Source organism: Pinus tabuliformis, chromosome X (assembly GCF_031772625.1).
Source record: "Pinus tabuliformis cultivar Carrire ecotype Pingquan chromosome X, CPIR1, whole genome shotgun sequence".
Taxonomy (NCBI): domain Eukaryota; kingdom Viridiplantae; phylum Streptophyta; class Pinopsida; order Pinales; family Pinaceae; genus Pinus; species Pinus tabuliformis.
In genome coordinates, this window is record NC_142308.1 from 933,664,821 (window position 1) to 933,683,525 (window position 18,705).

Genomic DNA, 18,705 nt, shown 5'->3' on the forward strand with positions numbered 1-18,705 from the left:
GTCGAGAGGACTATAGACGAGGACAGGGTCCTTGAGGTGCCCAAACTCTTGGATCACATACGGTTACGGGAGCCCTTAATGGCAGTAGTAGAATGACGGGAGTCAGTTGGTATGAGGGATGATGGAGCAACAGTGGCAGAACTAGAGTGCTAAAGTCTGAAGCAATGCAGTGGAATGTTACAGCAATGCGAAAGGCACAGAGCAGATACAACAGCAGCACAGTAGCATCAGAGGTAGCTTCAGCATCAAGGGGCATCTAGACTGACCAGCATGTCAGCTTTTGAGTGGCTTTTCAGTTGCTTACTTCTCTGCAATTGAGTTGCAGTGCAACAATTAGCAGTGGCAGTGCTATGGGTAGCATGATGCAGCATATTGAGAGGGAGTTGCAGTATGGATGCAGCAGTGACAGTGCCAGTGTCATGGTAAGTAGTACAAATTGCAGCAACGCAGTGAATGAAGGGCAGCAAGCCGAGCATCAACAGCGCAGAGGATCAATGTCGTGGATCAATGTGATACTTCTGTTGGGAACTTGGGAAGTATTGGTAGAGCACATTCCTTGCTAAGAGGGAGTGTTGATTTTTGGGTAGCATTGAATCTTCTCTAGCACCAAAATTTTGTGGAGGGGCTAGAACACATGAGATCTCCAAGACCCAGAAATCGTTTGGTGAAATTCCACCCGGATTGCATTTTATTAAAATAATTAATATTTTTAATGGGGTTCCTAAGTCTAAACTTAGGAAAAGTTAAATATTAATGTGTATTAATGAAAATATGGGTGAGAAGCTTCTAAGAGACAAGGATCAAGTCTAATTTAATCTTAGCCGTTGATTAGAGATTAGATCACGATCGTTGATTTCTCAACAGGAAAAATATAAAGGAAGGCTTGATGTTAGTTGAAGAAGAAACACAGAGAGATTGACGAAATCGATTTTCTGAGGTGAGAAGTTCTCAGAAGGAAAATCGATTGGGGAGATCTTGTAGCTGAGGGGCGGGGATAGTTTGGGAATATTGGCAGAGAGGCAGAGAGAAGCTTGTGGAGACAACGCAGTAGCTAGGAGAGTTGACGTTGGGCCAGTCTGGGCTCACGCAGCCTTGACGCACAGCCAGAAGGGCTAGCGCAAAGGGAGAAAGATGTCTTCCACACAGAGAGTCAGAACTGTCGAGAACTACCAGAATAGCCAGGAAAGCTGAAACAGTGGGCAGAAGAGCTGACGCAGAGCCTTAGAGAGCTCCACGTAGGCCCACGCAGTTATTGTGAAAGGGCAGCGTAGTTGTAGTGGGGAACAGCCAGTTTCATTGCTGGATCGGTCGGAATCTGCCAGGTGAAGTGAGGTAAATCTCACTCAGGTTTTCCGGCATTGTATTTCTCTGTCGCTTGTTTGTCGGGAGGGCAACTAGCATTTATATTCATAACTACTGCTTAATAATAGAAAACCCTCAGAGTTGGTGCACTGGTTTTCCCACATTGGGTTTTTCTAGGGACGTTTAGTCCAAAATAAGTGTGTCCTTTGTGTGTTTGTCTCATTTATTTTTCAATACTTGATCTGTATATTGGTGTAGGCCGCAGTGTATTTACATTAATATTTTCTGAATATTTATGAAAATAACTTGTTAAATGAAGAACGCAAGTAGGTAATGCAAATCAGTTTACTGCAGTGGGATTTTTGAATTGTTTGATTCAGAAATTTTCACAAAGATCAATTGCATCTAGATCCTCATCTTGATCGATATCATTTTCATATTCATCATCATCTATTACATCTTCTTCTCTTGCTTCACCCTGTTTCGTTTCTTCATTGTCGCTATCTTCTTTCTTATTATTGATTTCCTTTAGACATGCTTTAACTTCTGCATATGATTTTTCACATTGCTGAAGTTTTTCTTGAATTTTACTAAACTGCTCAATGAATTTAGGACATAAACGTAATGGCATATTGTGTGGCGAACAACGTTCAAAGACTCGCATGGTTATATTGTGTGACGGATAATGTTCAAAGTCTTGCATGGCTCTAATACCACTAAAACAACAAAACTTATAGCTTGTTGACTTTAATGTAAAAATACACCCATGCAATAACTATAAATTCTTGTCGGTATCGAGCTGGAGTAATTTGTTCCTCTTGACTTATAGCTTGTTGTCTTTAATGTAAAAATACACAAAAGGTATTTTGTAATAATAATTTATTATCTATAAAAATGTAAAAGTGATGTAGAATGTTACAATGCCCCGCATATATACTAGGCAGGTGTCCCTTCACGATTGGGCATGTCTTTTAGACATGTCTTTTCACTTAACTTGATGACTATTTAACATAATCATTATTTGATTATTTATCATTTACATTATTTATATTTATTTTATTTTGTTATGAATTATATTCATAACAGAGTGGTTAATAAACAACCATATTAGGTGTTCCCAACCCCTAAGGGGAAAGACAGGTCCAAGTTACATCCTTCAATTGATAGGCATCATGTGAATAATGATAAGATGGATGGGGACACAGGGTCTCAAGGCCAAATGCCATGGGTACAAGGGTGGAAATGATGAGGAATGCCCACATATTGGGCATACAGATGTAGGAGGGAGCAATCATGGATACATGAGTTACCCCAACCTTTGTTTTTCCATCCTTCTTCATTTTCCTTTTGCCTTTTCTTGATTATTTTTTGTATTATTTCTCGGGGCTCCAAGAAATGAGAACATGTTGTGTATGATGTAATCAGTTATTACCCCCTTAAGGTGGGGCAATTCATCACCCACCAAGGGTTGGGATGTGCATGGATTCCTTAATGATGTGGAGGGAACTCATGGGCTCTAGGAACTAGAGTGATGGCCATAATGATAAGGGGTAGAACTCATGTTTGGCTTTTGCCCGTGTGCTATTTTAATGTCTCAACCATCTTTTGCATTTTATAATATTTTTTTCTTTGTTTCTTGCTTGTGGCCATGATATGCTTTTAACTTTATTTTCACTGCATCAACCTCTGAGGCAGCATTTCCAAGCCCGACCCAAATGTGTGGACAAGGGGAGGGGGTGTGCCAGTGCCTTGTCGACCCAGTGGACATGTGGACCCAAAGAAGGAAGATCATGAAATAGGGCTTGTAATGTGCGGAGGGGAGTGAGAAATGTTGAACGGGAAAACGAGACTGCGCTTCCAAAATCAGGGTTTCCCAAGTAGTGTCCTTCCTAAAGCTATAGGCCAATAGGGGAGATCCCACAGGACTAGGGTTGAAGATTAACCCCTCATTCAAGATGAGGGAACAAGGCGCTGGTCAAAACCCTTCCTTCTTCTAGGTCACCCAATAATCCATGCCCAAACTGCCCAATGAAAAACAAGCATAAGCACTCGATTTCAAAATGAAAAACGTATCTTCCGGATTGAATTTCCCAACTTCGAACATATGCTCTTGACAAATGGGCAAGGGGAGATATGACTGATTCAGGGAGCAGAGATCAAATGGCACAATGCATCGGCTACATCAATGGCTGTCAGGGTCTATTGGCTGCTGGCTAGAGAGATGCCTAGGAGAAAAATTCTCCTATGGAGTCACCAACTTTTGGCGGGTAACAAGCCCCTTTCATTAAAGAAGGCCAATGTGACTGTTGAAGCAAAGTTGCAATCGCAGAGAAACAATGGCAACTAAACAATCCTCCTAAGCATCTTCTCCACAAACATGTGTTCAAGAAGATGAAAGCATTAGCAGAGAAGAGTCCAGACAGAGGCAGCAGCAATTCCACCCTTCACCATCAATCTGATACCATTATCATGGAAATATGCAATCTGGTCTGTGCTTTTTATTATGAAGACACCTCAAATTCAAATTCAAATTGAAGGGCTTTACTGCTAATTTTTCTAAGAGAAAGATATCAGCATAAACATTAACATTATAAATGATTTTGGTAATTCGTTTTGTATGGCTTTAAATCATAAAAAAGAGCCAAGGACTGTTCTTCATGCCTGGCAAATTTATCAGTAGTAAAGCAACCACAAAATATATAGATGCATGCAGTGGTATAACGCTAATCTTCTTTGGCAAAGTCAATCAGAAGGCCAATACATGATTGTCATGGCCAGAACTGTCAATTTGTACATTCATTTTGTATTAAGAACAAATCTTTTTACTTGTCAAAAAGGAAAGGTCTGCATAGCCACACATTTATGTAACAAATATCTACATATAGTTTACCAGGTTTCTCTAAGCTAATATTGCCAGTGAAGCATTGCAAGTGTCTCAAAACCCAAAGTAGACAAATATCAAGAATTTACAATGAAGTGGCACAATACAGTTGACTTTATTCTAGCATCAATTTCATTAATATCACAATAAACAAAAAGCTCAGAAAGCATCACACATCTTCAAAGCATAAATACTACCAATCTCACAATAGATGAAAACTCAAATATGATCACTCATAATTCATTAGCTTGCATTTTTTAAATTGCAGACAATAGGATTCTAAGGGGCAAAATAAGCATACCTAAAATCCGATCCCTCATAAACCGGGACCTCTGTAGAATTAAACTGATGAGTGTCAAAAGGAATTGATCTTATGAGTCCAAAAAAGCTAGCAAAGCCTTCTGGATTTAAACACTGTTGCCTTTCATCTTCTGAAGCAAGTTGAAAACTTAAACATAGATCTTGATCATGGTATAAATCCAACTGCCACTCCCCTACAAGAACAATAAGCATATCAATTAACACAGACTACAACATTGGATATATAACAGATAAATTGTTCAACCAGTTAGCAACATCTTCTTAAATGCTAGTTGTAAATACAGCTTTATATCTTGAGATTAATGTACGTAAGTGTGCAAGACAGTGAAAACAATCTACTATGCAAGTTAAACAATATTAAGTCTTCACGTACTGTAATCAAACAACAGTTATCGTATGATGTGCAAGACAGTGAAAACAATCTACTATTGCAAGTTAACAATATTTTAAGTCTTCACGTACTGTAATCAAACAACAGTTATCGTATGATGTAAATTATTTTCCTTATGAAATCAGAACTAGAGGTTTCATGAAATCACAATTTTCAAAAAGAAAAAATATAAAATTTACAATAAGAAAATTAATATCTTCACCAGATCACAATAAAATAAAATAAAATACAAGAGAAAATTACGGAAAGAAAATTAACAAATCACCCAAACTTCATGATTGCCTCATGGCCTCATCAGCCAAGGCAACCAACTTGAGTAGAACAAAGATGGCTTAGGATACATTATTACCTTGCTAGAGGATGAGATTAGGTTCATTTGGTTCTTTTTTCCTTTTTGAATTAATGTCCCTCAGCATCAGGGAAGAAAATTAAGAAAGTAATAAGAATAGGCGATAGTTGAATTCAAAATTTGAACCTACTAAACTGATAGGCAGCCTCATGGCCTATGCTTTTTCTACTTTACTTCCAAAAGAACCTAGGTCACCCAAACAGGTTAAATACTCGGATATTAAACAGGAGAAAAAAGTAGGAGGTAGTAATAGCAGGTTGCTGTTGGATTTAAGTTGGATTGTCCAAAATATGTCCCAATTCTAATGAAATTTTGGTTCTTTGTAAGCAGTTTGCCATATTTATCATCGATGTTGTTCAACTGGGGATGTACAGCTTGTCAAGAACAGAGGCACAAAGCAGCCAATCTGTTGCTGGTCATACTGTATAATGTACCCTCACAATCCACAATGTTTCCTCTGACCTTAAGGTCCTTTCAGCTCATCATTAGATTCACTAATATCTGCAGTGGACTAACAGAGAGAGCTATCTGAGGGTTTTCTTATTAAGCAATATCAGAGTACAATCTAGGTGCCGAAACTGGCCTACCCAACAGTGAATTTCCTTAGCAGCTATGCCTCACAATTTGAGAGAAATCTCCTGGCTGAAACCCCGGAAAACACTTCCGGCAGCTCCTCAGCACAAAACTGCTCTACAACCCTAGCGTCTGCCCAATCTGGACTGCGTAAGCCCCTCTCTATCTCACGCTGGCCCTGCATCAACCTTTCTTGGCCTGCGTCAGCCCCAGGAGGTCCTGCGTCAACTTTTTGGGCCTCTGCGTCAAACACGTTGACCTCTTTGGTGCTCTGCACAGCACTTGGCTACCTCTGCGTGGCCCTACATGAGCCCTTGCTGGCTCTGCGTCACTCGCCTTGGCTGCTGCGCTGCTCTCCCGGCACAATCTCTGCCTTCTCTGTTTCTCTGTACTCAATGCCCCTCAGCTGCTCTCTCGATCACTGATTCTAACTTTCTTAGCAAACCCCGCTCTAGAGAATAGAATGACTAATCACTCTAATGTGTTCTCCAAGTGACCCTCAAGCCTCCTCTTAAACTTTTCCTATTGACATATCAACAGCCGAGATTAAGTCCCTAATCAACGGCTAAGATTAGATCTGGCTTGATCCATGTCTTTTGAACCCTTCTAACATAGATTCATATTAATACACATTAATATTTTATTTTCCCTAAGTCTAAACTTAGGGACTTTATTAAAAATATTAATTATTTTAATATCTCCTGTCTGTTTAGAATCTGCCCATACCCTTTCTGGGTATTGGAGATCTCATGTGCCCCAACTTCTCCACCAAATTTTGTGGCTGGAGCACATCCGATGCTACCCCAAAGCAACACTCCCTCTTAGCGAGGATTGTGCTCTAGCAATACTCCTCACTGAGTATTACTCTGATCATCTGGCATCGGTACCTATGTTGATGCTAGGCCTTCCTGCCCAACATCCTCTGCACTGCTGCATCCTGTACTGTTGCCCATGGTTCTGCCACTACCATTGCTGCATTTGTACGACAGCTCCCTCTGCATCCGTGTTGTTGATGGTCCTTTCTCCTAGCACTGCATCCGCACTACACCTCCTCTCATCAAGTTGCATCGCGCTACTCACTGTTGCACTGCAACTCAGTTACTGAGAAGTAAGTAACTGACCTCCCTGTTGGGCTAGAAACACCCACTGATGTTGAAGCTCCCTCTGCCGCTCCATCTGCATCCGTCTCTACACACATCAGCTAGTCCTACTACTCCTCATCGGGGCTCCCGTAGCAAGGTCTAATGCAAGAGGCTGGGTACCTCGAGGATCCTGCCCCTCATCACCTGTAGTTCGCCTGACTACAGCTCGATGTCCCCCACTTCCGCTCAAGTGGTGCGTGTGCACTCATGGCACAGTCATCATCTGTCAAAACTTCTTTCTCTGCCCATGCTGGCACTGCCTTAGTCTCAGAAGACTCTCCCTTACTCTTCTTTCTTGGGCACTAGGTCGCATAATGACCCATATCCCCACAGTGGAAGCACTTGATCTTGGAGAGATCTTTCTTCTTCTGCTTCTCCTGCTTTCCCTCAGATGCTAGGGCCACATCCTCCTCCTCTTGCTTAACCTTGATCCCTTTGTTGTTGCTACCTGTCTTCGACTGCCGTTTGATCTCTTCCTGGAGAAGAGCTGCCCACATCTCGTCCCAAGGTGGGAAAGTTCCTCTGCCCAAGATACTATAGACAAACACTTCTCAATCTTCTAAGACAACATTCAGGATTGTCCTCACCATAAGCTCCTGATTCGGTGTTGCTCCTATAGCAGTCAACTAGTCCCGGATCTCATTCAGTCCTCCGAGGAAGGTGTCAATCGATTGACCCTTCTTCATTTGATACGACCTCATCTGGTTCTCAAGCAACATTCTTCTTTGCATAGAAGTATGGTGGTATAGGTTATTGAGAGCCTCCCACATCTCAACTGTCGTTTCCTTCTCGGCTATATGTGGTACCACATGACCCTTGACCCCGTCAAGGATAATGTACTTGGCCCTCGCCATCGCCTCTTCATACTTGTCGTTATCATTGGGGTCGACTGGGATAGCTATAACCTTCAAGGCGAAGTTCTTGACACGATTCCTGTCAAGCACTGATAAGATTTTGTCCTTCCAGACTGCGAAGTTCGATGCTTTGTCCAATCTATCTTGGTCTCTTAACCCGTTTAGTGTCATGATGCTCCTCTACTTCCCTCCTGGAAGTTCTCTGTTCAACTCTTCCGAGTCTCTACTTCCCGTCTAGAAGTTCTCTTCTGGACTCCCTCTGAGTCCTCATTTCCCTCCTAGAAATCCTTCTACCGCTTGTCGAGATGCCCCCTACTCTGATCGTCTTGTGTAACTACACTGATGATCCAGGTTCCTCGGCTGGAAACCCTCGGTAACAACTCCTCTAGCCCTGCTCTGTCAGGTACTGTTCTGACTACAGTACCTCACCATCTCCACTCTGCAATATTTTTGCAGCCTTCTAGACTCCAGCAACTGTCTCTCTATGAACTGCGTCAGCCCCTCTCTGCCTCACGTTGGCTCTGCATCACCCCCAATGGGTCTACATCAGCCCTGGGATGCCCTGCGTCAGCCCCTCTGCCTCACACTGGCTCTCCGTCACCCCAGATGTGTCTACGTCAGCCCTGGGATGCCCTGCGTCAGCCCTCTGGCCCTCTGCGTCCGCAACGCTGGCCTCTTTAGGGCTCTGCGCAGTTCCCAGCGTCTTCTGCGTGGCTCTGGCTGGCTCTGCGTCACACTTCCTTGGCTTTTGTGCTGCTAGAAATAGCTTCGGTCACCTTAGGACAGCTGTTTTTTGCTACTATTGCTCCGCTCAACTGATGTCTCTTAGTCCTCCTATGATTTGCAATTACGCTCTGATACCATGTTAAAGTTTCTAAGTTTACTTAGTTTAGAAACCCTTCATGCAATTTTTCTGATTTATTCCTACCTACTTGTTATTTTTCTTTAACAGGTTATTTACAAATTAAATACTGAAAATAAACACCAGTGCATGCTCAACATATTACAGATCAGCAACTAAAAGAAACAAGAACAAACACACCACATGACACCATTATTTTTGGACCAATGTCCCCGGAAAAACCTAATGCGGGAAAACCGGTGCAGCTATCTGAGGGCTTTCTTATTAAGCAATATCAGAGTACAATCTGGGTGCCGAAACTGGCCTACTCAACAGAGAATTTCCTTAGTAGCTATGCCTCACAGTTTGAGAGAAATCTCCTGGTTGAAACCCCAAAAAACCCTTCCGGCAGCTCCTCAGCACAAAACTTCTCTGCAACCCTAGCGTTTGCACAATCTGGACTGTGTCAACCCCTCTTCTTCTCACGCTGGCCCTGCGTCAGCCTTTCTTGGCCTACATCAGCCCCAGGAGGCCCTGCGTCAGCTTTTTGGGCCTCTGCGTCAAACACTCCATTAAAAATATTAATTATTTTAATATCTCCCGATCTTTTTAGAATCTGCCCAAACCCTTTCTGAGTATTGGAGATCTCATGTGCCCCAACCTCTCCACCAAATTTCGTGGCTGGAGCACATCCGATGCTTCCCCAAATCAACAAGTACATCATCCGACGTGTGGTAGATAGACAGCGAGGCTTCCCACCATATGACAGGTGCACGAGAGTTCTTTTTAGAGCTTGCAGAGAAGGCACTTGATATTGAGATTGTACTAGGAGATGACCGCACAGTGAGAGTTGTTGGTATGGGTCCTGTGACCTTTGAGAGGGTGTCTTTGCCTCCTTTGAAGGTCATGGATGTTTTGTATGTTCCATGGATGAAGAAGAACTTGATTTCAATGTATGCTATGGAGAAGGGGTTTGACGTCACCTTCTCAGGAGGGTAGGTATTGATGCATCCCAAGGGAGCTTACATCACTTCGTCCAAAGTGATTGGAGTCTGCTCTGGGAAATTATACAGGTTCAGTTTACAGTCGGTAGGAGCATTGGTGAGTAGCCAATCTGGTAGCACTCACACTAGTACCACCAGTAAGAGAGACTTGTGCAAGTTATGGCACCGAAAGATGGTGCATATGCATCATGGAGCTTTGAGAGTACTGAGGGAGATCACTACTAGAGTTCATGATTTCAGTGTCGAGTGTTATGAGGTCTGCAGAGGGTGTGCTTTGGGCAAGTACACCAAGTTACCATTCCCAGCGAGCGACAGCAAATCTACAAGTATACTAGACTTGATCATACTGATGTTAGTGGTCGTATGTCTCATGTGCCTTTGGGTGGTTATGAGTATTATGTTATATTCATTGATGACTACTCTAGGAGGACTTGGGTATATTTCCTGAAGACCAAGGGTGAGGTCTTTAGTCGCTTTAAAGCAGTGTTACGAACATCTTGATAACATCCCGATTTTATCTCGAAATCACGATTTTTTGGCCTAGCCGATGTTTGCCGATTTTTAAAGATATATTTATGTTATCTTAATTTTGTCGATGTTTGCCGATTTTTTACCAATATTTTCCAGATTTTTTGGTTGTTTGGACCATTGTCGATGTTCACAACATTGCTTTAAAGAGTTCGAAGCTCTTGTGGAAAAGCAAACAAGTAGGAAGATTTGGGTCTTCAGGTCAAACAATGGTGGTGAGTACACCGATGGTGGGTTTTCTAACTTATGTGCACATGAGGGCATTAATAGAGAGTCCACAGTTCCTTAAGCCCCCGGCAGAATGGGGTGTCTGAAAGGAAGAACAGAGCTATTGTCGGGGCTGCTAGAGCGATGATTCATGATCAGGAGTTGCCTTTGTTTTTGTGGGCTGAGGCCTGCAACATTGTTGTTTATCTTCAAAACAGGAGTCCTCACAGAGTATTGAGGAATATGACTCTGGAGGAGGCTTTCACTGGAGAGAAGCCTCATGTGGCACATCTTCGTATCTTTGGATGTCTCACATATTCTTATATCCCCAAGGAGCAGAGAACGAAGCTGGAACCCATGGCAAAGAAGGGTATCTTTATGGGTTACAGCGAGTTTTCGAAGGCCTATCGGATCTTCATTCCTTCTAAACGGAGAGTGGTGATTAGGAGGGATGTGAAGTTCGAGGAGGAGAGGGCCTATTAGAAATCACGGGAGTATGATGAGAGAGAGTCACAGACTTCTCCTCAACAGGGAGGTCAGGTACAGGGAGCAAGACCTCAGGGTTCTAGATCGACTGGTACAGGCACACCAGTGGCAAGTTCACATAGCACTTCTTTAGGGAGTCCACTGGTACAGAGTTCACATGGCACTTCAGCTGACATAGGCACAAGTGCCAGTACAGGTTCTTCGGGGACAAGTGCTAGTACAAGCACACCAAGGTTAGTTGGCATACCTTCAGGTTCACCAAACTAGGGGGCAGAGGATGAGGTTCCCTATGGGGAAGCTTCTTCAGGGAAGAGGAGGCCCAAGTGGCCTCAAGACACCTTGAAGGAAGCGGAGTTCGTTGGTCCTCCGAAGAGGGTGAATAGGGAGAGTGTGCCACCTAAGCGGTTTTGCAGTTATGTAGCCAAGGCTACAAGCATTGTTGACTCTGAGCCTACTATGTATGAGGAGGTTGCCAACCAGGAGGTATGGAGAGAGGCTATGGTGGAGGAGCATGCCTCTATCATTAAGAACAATGTCTGGGAAGCGGTGCCTAGGCCTGAGGGCAATTCAGTTGTGACTTTCAGGTGGTGGCTCTACAAGATCAAGCATGTTGCAAATGGCAGCGTTGAGAAGTTCAAGGCGAGGTTTATGGCTAGAGGATTCTCACAGATAGAGTGAGTTGATTATGATGAGACCTTCGCTCCTGTAGCTCGGTACACTTCTATCCGGTCCCTTATTTCTATTGCTGTAGAAACAGGTTGGCAGATCCCTCAGATGGATGTGAAGACCGCATTTCTGAACGAAATTATAGAGGAGGAGGTGTATGTTGAGCAACCACAGGGCTTTGAGGTACTTGGGCAGGGAACCCATGTATGTCAGTTGAGGCGAGCACTCTACGGACTTAAGCAAGCTTCGAGAGCTTGGTATTTGAGGATTGATACTTACTTGCAGCATATGGGTTTCACGAACACTGCTGCAAATCCGAACCTATACTACCTATACTACAATGTTGTAGGCTAAGTTGCATGAAACGGGGAAACGGTTACGAGTTTCGACACAGGCACGGGTACAAAACGTGACCCCCCCAAATTTTGGAAATGGGGAAATGCAATATATATATATATATATATATATTAGGACATTTAAGAAATATGTGCAATCATAAAGCATATATGATACATTCTAATTTATTACATTATGATTAAATTGTCAATTGTCAATGCATAAACTATAAGTCTCTAAATTTACATAACATTCACTCATGAATGATCACATAATGAAAATAGCAATATCCAAAATCAGCCACGAGAAATTTCTAATTTCTTGTCTCGTGCTTGATTGGGAGTCTCCTCCTACATAGTCGAACAACCTTAGTGCTCTTGATTAAATACAAGTTCTATACCCTAGTACCCTACGTGCTCTTGATTATTGGGAGTCTCCCCTGCATAGAGGGCGTGGTTGTCTTGATTAAATACAAGTTCCATACACTAATACATGACAAAATCCAATGGAAACATTGCAATCCCCCCAATCCTGAAATCCTGAAAAACAGATAAGTCTACTGGATTTTGAGTGAGATCTAAGATTCTATTTTCTCGATATGAAATCCAATGAGGGCAAAACCACTCTCAAACATCCTGAGTCATTTCATGGTAATGTTAAAAATTTAAGTAAAATTATGAAAATGAAAAATAAAGGAGAATGTCACTTTTACTTTAAGAATTTAACATTACCACGAACTACATATCAACACTAGGGCCATAGGCTTGAACATTAGGCTGCCCCACTCAAAAAATCCTCTTTTTTATAACTTGAGAGGCATCTAGAAGCATCCAAAAGATATTTTAGTCGCCCAATAGAAATTAGAAGCAAAAAAATTTAAAGAAATACAAGAAAAAGTCACGTTAGAAGAGGAAACTCCACCGTACGGCCTAGAAATGCGTTTCCGACCATACTGGCCACATTTCCTCCTCGAGAAATGGGCCAATACGGCCAGAAACGAGTTTCCAGGCCGTACGATAAGAGTTTCCTCGTTTTCGTTTCGTTTCCAGCTGAAAACGGACCCTTCTCCAACGTTTCCTGCAACTTAGGTTGTAGGGGATGATCTACTCATTCTTGTGTTGTATGTTGATGACTTGTTCATTACTGGGACAGAAAGACTGATTAGTGGTTGCAAGGAGGATCTTGCTATGGAGTTCAAGATGAAGGACATTGGGAGGATGCATTACTTTTTGGGGCTTGAGGTGTGGCAGGAGGAGGGGCATATCTTTCTGGGGCAGGGGCAGTATGTTGTGTGTGGATGTGTTGAGCAGATTTCACATCGCAGACTATAGACCCATGTCTACACCTATGATCACCAACTGGAAGAAGCTTCATGCTTCAGATTCTAGTTTGGTGGATCCCACATTGTATAGGCAGCTTATTGGGTCCTTGATGTATCTGGTCAACACTAAGACAGATATATGCTTTGCAGTGAACACACTTAGCCAGTTCATGGTTGAGCCCAAGAAGGTGCATTAGGTAGTTGCAAAGCACATTCTTCGCTACATGCAGGGGACTGTTGATTATGGTCTAGACTATAGGTGGGGAGATGGAGTGAGCTTGGCAGGTTACACAAATTCAGATTAGGCGGGTTGTGCTTCTGACAAGAAAAGCACTTCAGGGTGTTGCTTCGGATTGGGTTCGACAATTGTGTCGTGGTTCTGTGGAAAGCAAAATTCAGTTGCTTTGAGCTCTTCTGAGGTTGAGTATATGGCTGCTAGCCAGAGTTGTGAGGCCATTTGGCATCGCAAGTTGTTGTATGGCCTATTTGATCAGGAGATGAGACCGACGGTTATTCACTGTGATAATCAGAGTTGCATTAAACTCACGGAGGATCCAATGTTTCATGACAAGTCAAAACACATTGACATCAGATATCATTTCATCAGAGACTATATTCAAAAGCGGGCAGTGAAGCTGGAGTATATATAAACAAATGAGCAAGTGCCCGATGTTCTCACGAAGTCCTTGCCAAGAGGCAAGCATGTCCATTTCAGGGACAAAATGGGTGTAGTGAGAAACACCTTCCTCGGTAAGAGGGAGTGTTGATTTTTAATGTACCTTGGACAAGTGGTTTCCCATGGGTTAGTCTCTACCTAGGGAAAAGTGTCCAAAATAATTCTTTTCCTAAGTGTGACTTTATAAAGTGAAAGCGACTTTATAAGTGGTAAAGTCAATGTTAAATTATAAAGTGAAAAGTGACTTTAGACATAAAGTACAATGTGGGTACTTTATTTAATGGGTGAGTTAAAAAATAGAAAGTGAGAATTAAATGCACATTTATTCTCATCCCTTGATGTAAATGAATCTAAGCCATTAGATTTTAGGGTTGCCCAAAAGTCATTTAGGGAAACAAAAGAGGGAAAAGAAAAGAGAGACTGCATTCATTCTTCATGAGCAAATTGGAGAGAGGCTGAGAGCTGGAGAAAAGTTTCGAAGGAGAAATTTGTCGCAACAAGTTAAAGGAGTGATTTCTAGGCAAAGCTGGGCATGGAAATCAAGGTTTAGAAGGCAACAGAAGGTACAGTACGAACATCATTTAATGCTGTGAGTTGCACGTCGTTCGAGAGAAGTTTTGAACAAAAAAAATTGAAAAAAAAAATCATACAGCGGTATGGAAATCCATACAATCTGTATGGGACAGTCCGTATAGTCGTATCTGTACCATACATATTTTCAGCTTCAAGTGGGCACGGAAATCGAGGCAAAGTGAGCACGGTTTTCAAGGAATTTTGGGTTGAAGAGATAAGTTGTATTTTGTTGTTTTGTTTTGCCTGCAAATGTATTTTTCCTGAACTTGAAAGATAAATAAATTTGAAGAGCTCTCTAACAGGTTTTCCCCGGAGAAGATTGAAGGGGTTTTGCTTGGGTCTAAGTTGACCAAAAATCTGTGTATTTTTATGTGTGTTGCTGGTCTAGTTATGTCCATATTTATTTTCAACATGTGTTGACAGTCCCATGTGTTTTAATCTGAAAATTTCATTTCCAGAATTCGATATGTTGAATGTATGTTTATGGGAAAAGGCATTTAACTGAATGGGAATGATAAGGTGAAATTAAAACTGGGTTGGGATTGCTGGAAACTTTTTTTTGTCATCAAATTTCAACATTTGGAAACTAGCATGGGACCCTAGGGTTATACGGTTTGACAGTTTAGCCACAATTAGGGATGAGCTAGTCTTTAGATGGGAAGATCACAAAGACCTTCCATTGGACCTCAATTTTACAGAAAGCATTTCACATCTTAGTGATTCGTTAATGTTATGGGGCACCTCAATAGTACGACAGTATGATCAGCAAGAGGAGGTCGTGATTAGCTCATGCGGACGAGGATCCTTTTTTAGAGTGGTTGGATTGTACCTTCAAGAGTTCACTCTTGAGGTACATGGGAATGATTCCCTAATAGGGCATCTTCTCCACGAGTTGATCAAGGTTTTGCATTATTAAGATGGTCTACTTATTGGTGGTAAGTAGAGGGCCTTTGGTGCCTTTACCTTGTTAGATAGGGAGTGGAACGAGGAATGCTACACATTGATCAGAGGATGGTTTGGGACCCTGGTATCAAGGGATTCATTTATGTTGGGGCAATAAAGTGGCATGGAGTGGCTCAGTGATACATTTGGGACCCTAGTATTAATTTCAATTTGGGTCAGCTTGTGAAGCGGCATCTTGTGATGGCATTGCTTGAGGACAAGAAATTTTAGGGAGGGAGGATTGTAATGTCCCCAATTTTTGGATTACCTTGTGATGTGGTTAGGGGAGATTTCCACAGCTTGTATCGACCAAGTCATAGGAGCAAGATTACACCTTTGGTAGGCCTTGAGGGTTTGAAGGAGTTTTATGGGGTCCGACTGGGATCGGTTGCCATATTTCATCATCGGGATCAGTTCTACACAGTTCAATTTTGGTTCTGTTGCAATCCAATGATTCCCGTAAAACGGGGTTATTATCAAGCATATTTTAATTATTTCAACTTAAGGTGTTATTTGGGGTTGATTATTTGGAGGAGCACTTTAGTGTAATAGCTCGTTGGAATCTAGATGAAAAGATCTACAAGGCAAAATGATGAAAAGGGACTTTGAGATGTTCGGTGTGATCATGGTGATCAATTAAGCATTTTCTGGGTTAAAAGTGACTTTGATTAGTTAATAAAAAGTCATTTTATTAAATAAAAGAGGGGAAAAGTGATTTTTATTATTTAATTGGAGAAAAGGCCAAAAAGGGGCAAAAGTCACTTGGAGAAAATAAGAAAAACTCACTTAGTGACTTTATCAATTAAAAATAAAAATAATAAGGTGCTTCTAGAAGGTTGGAGAAAGATCCAACAAATCTTTAAAAAGGGAGAGGGGGTCACTTCTCAATCATTCTATTCTATTCATCATTACTTTGAAGATTGATTTGGCTCAAGCAAGTCTCATACAAGGGTTTCAAGCGAAACTCTTCAGCTGATTTTGATGGACTTCGAGTGCCACCCTAGTTGGCTCTTTGGGAAGATTACTTCAGATCTTCCACTTATGCAAACAAAAGATTTTGCAACTGTTTGGAGCGGATTTTCCAGAAGACAGTCCCTTGGCTAGAGAGTTAATTGTTTGAGCTTTGGTCATTGACATTGCAGATTCGAACTATATTATGGACGCTGAAATTACTGGAGTCTAAGTTTCTATTTGCTGGAGTCCAATTCCATTTACTGAGGTCGAGTTTCTCTTTGTCGGAGATCTTCTATTTGTTGGGGCCAAGTGTATTTGCCGAAGATCTTTCATTCGCATGGGCTGAGTTTATCATTATTGCAAAGGCCGAGTTCGTGATTGGCAAGGGTCAAGTTTGTTGGGTCAAATTTGTCATGTGAGTAGGCAGAGATCATTAAGTCACAAGGGTTGAATTTATTGCAGTGTTCCACGAGGACGCGTCCCCCAGGGTTGGGTGCGCGCACCCCTCGCACCCCACGCACCCGGGACGGGGAGTCTCTTGGGGGTGCGTTTCCCCACGCACCCTTTTTGGGGAGTCTTGGGGAGACGCAAGGGGGTGCGTTTGCCCAGTGTGGGAGTCTAGACTCCCCAAGACTCCCCAAAAAGGGTGCTTCTGGGCGTCCCCCTTCAGTGTGGGAGTCTAGATTCCCCAAAAAGGGTGCGCCTGGGGGTCCCCCTTTAAATTGTCTAATAAGACTTAAAAATTAAAAATAAAAAAATCAAAACCATTAATTTTTTTTTTAAACTAAATAACTAAAACTTAAAAGTCTAAGCTGAGGGACGGTGAACCGAGTCATTGTCGTTGAGAGACACTGAGCCGAGACAGCACGCTGCGTCCCCTTGCAGGCTTGCTGTTGGCAGTTGCTCCAGCCGCTGTTGTTTAAAATTTTGACCACGACTTTCAAGTTTCAGCCGCAGCCCAGCATCCTCGGACCTCCTGAGTCCTTTGCCGTCAACCCTCTGTCCCTGACGTTGTGCGGCTCCACCTCCAGGTAGACATTAAAGCTTGAAATCTGAACTGTTTTAATGTTGTAGTTTAAAAAAAATTGTTGTAACAGTGAACATACAGCCTGCGGCCCTGCTGTAATTTTTAAAATTTTTAATTTTTTTTTTAAATTTGATATCATTTGTTTAAACTATAATTATAATGTTTTAAATTTTAATAATTTTTAAATATAAATTTTAATGAAAACTTCAAAATGCTTCAAAACAGAGTCACTTGAATTTAATTTTTATTTTTTGCTTATGTTTTTGTTTTTAAATTTTAATAATTTAAATTTAATTCTACTATATTTGCATTATAAATTTTAATTTACATGATGAATTTTTTTTTTTAAACTCTTCCTGCAGGGCAGAAAAACAAAAAAAAAAATTGCAAAATAAATTAAAACAGTGACACAACAAGCTGCAAGCCTGCAAGTGTAAAATCGTTGATTACAACATGAGCATTATTTGAATATTTTATTATTGATTTTTATTTTTGTTTTTCGAATCTCATGGTATGTATGAATAATAATTAATTCAATAATGAGACTTGTCACTTGAGGATGTCATATGAATGATGTATGTATCAAAATGAATGATGAGGATGGATCAATGATTCAAATTTCAATTGTCTACTTAATATTTTTATGCTTTCATTATTTAACAGTGAACAATGAATATGAATTTGAATTATATATATATATATATATATATATATATATACCTCGACGACTCCCCGCACCCCCGAAATTTCCCTAAAATTTGAGGGTACGCCCACACGTACCCCCTGTGCGTCTCCCCGCACCCGCGTCTCCCCGCACCGGAGTCTTGGTGGAACATTGATTTATTGTACTTTCCAGGAGACAAGTCGTGATTTGAAGAGGCTGAGGTCATGGGTTTTACTGGGACCAAGTTTGATGTATTTGCTTGGTCGGAAGGGCCAAATCCTGTAGTAGATCAAGCTGTGCAAGAATGCCGAATTTATCTAGTGTGAGTGCCTATTCCAGAGAGCAGTGAAAAGGGTGGCTGAGTTATTAAATTGTTGGGGACGAGATCCATTATTGACGGCTGAGTTTACATAATAATTGGAACAAGTATTTCCTGAAATATATTTGTCGAATTACTCACTATTCTCGGAGGCCGAGTTCACCTGTTGGAGAAGGTCAAGTTCCATTGTTGGGTCAAGTATTTGCTGGAGGAGGTTGATTTATTTGCTGAGGGCCGTGTTATTTCTCTGAGCTCGAGTTATCTTGTTGCCAGGCCGAATTTGCTTGTTGGATCCAAGTTCTTTTTCAGAGGACCGAGATCATCATTCTTAAAGACCGAGTTGTTCTA

The 18,705-nt window shown here is 41.7% G+C and overlaps 1 protein-coding gene across 4 annotated transcripts in view; it reads right to left on the reverse strand.

Moving 5' to 3' along the window:
- LOC149142747 (kinase superfamily protein) overlaps positions 1-18,705 on the reverse strand; it is a 402,879-nt gene that overhangs the window by 256,022 nt on the left and 128,152 nt on the right. For all 4 annotated transcript variants that reach the window (XM_089447805.1, XM_089447806.1, XM_089447807.1 and 1 more), the window contains exon 9: positions 4,485-4,677. In XM_089447805.1, coding sequence (XP_089303931.1) covers positions 4,485-4,677 — 193 coding nt within the window. The remainder of the gene's footprint in view (positions 1-4,484; positions 4,678-18,705) is intronic.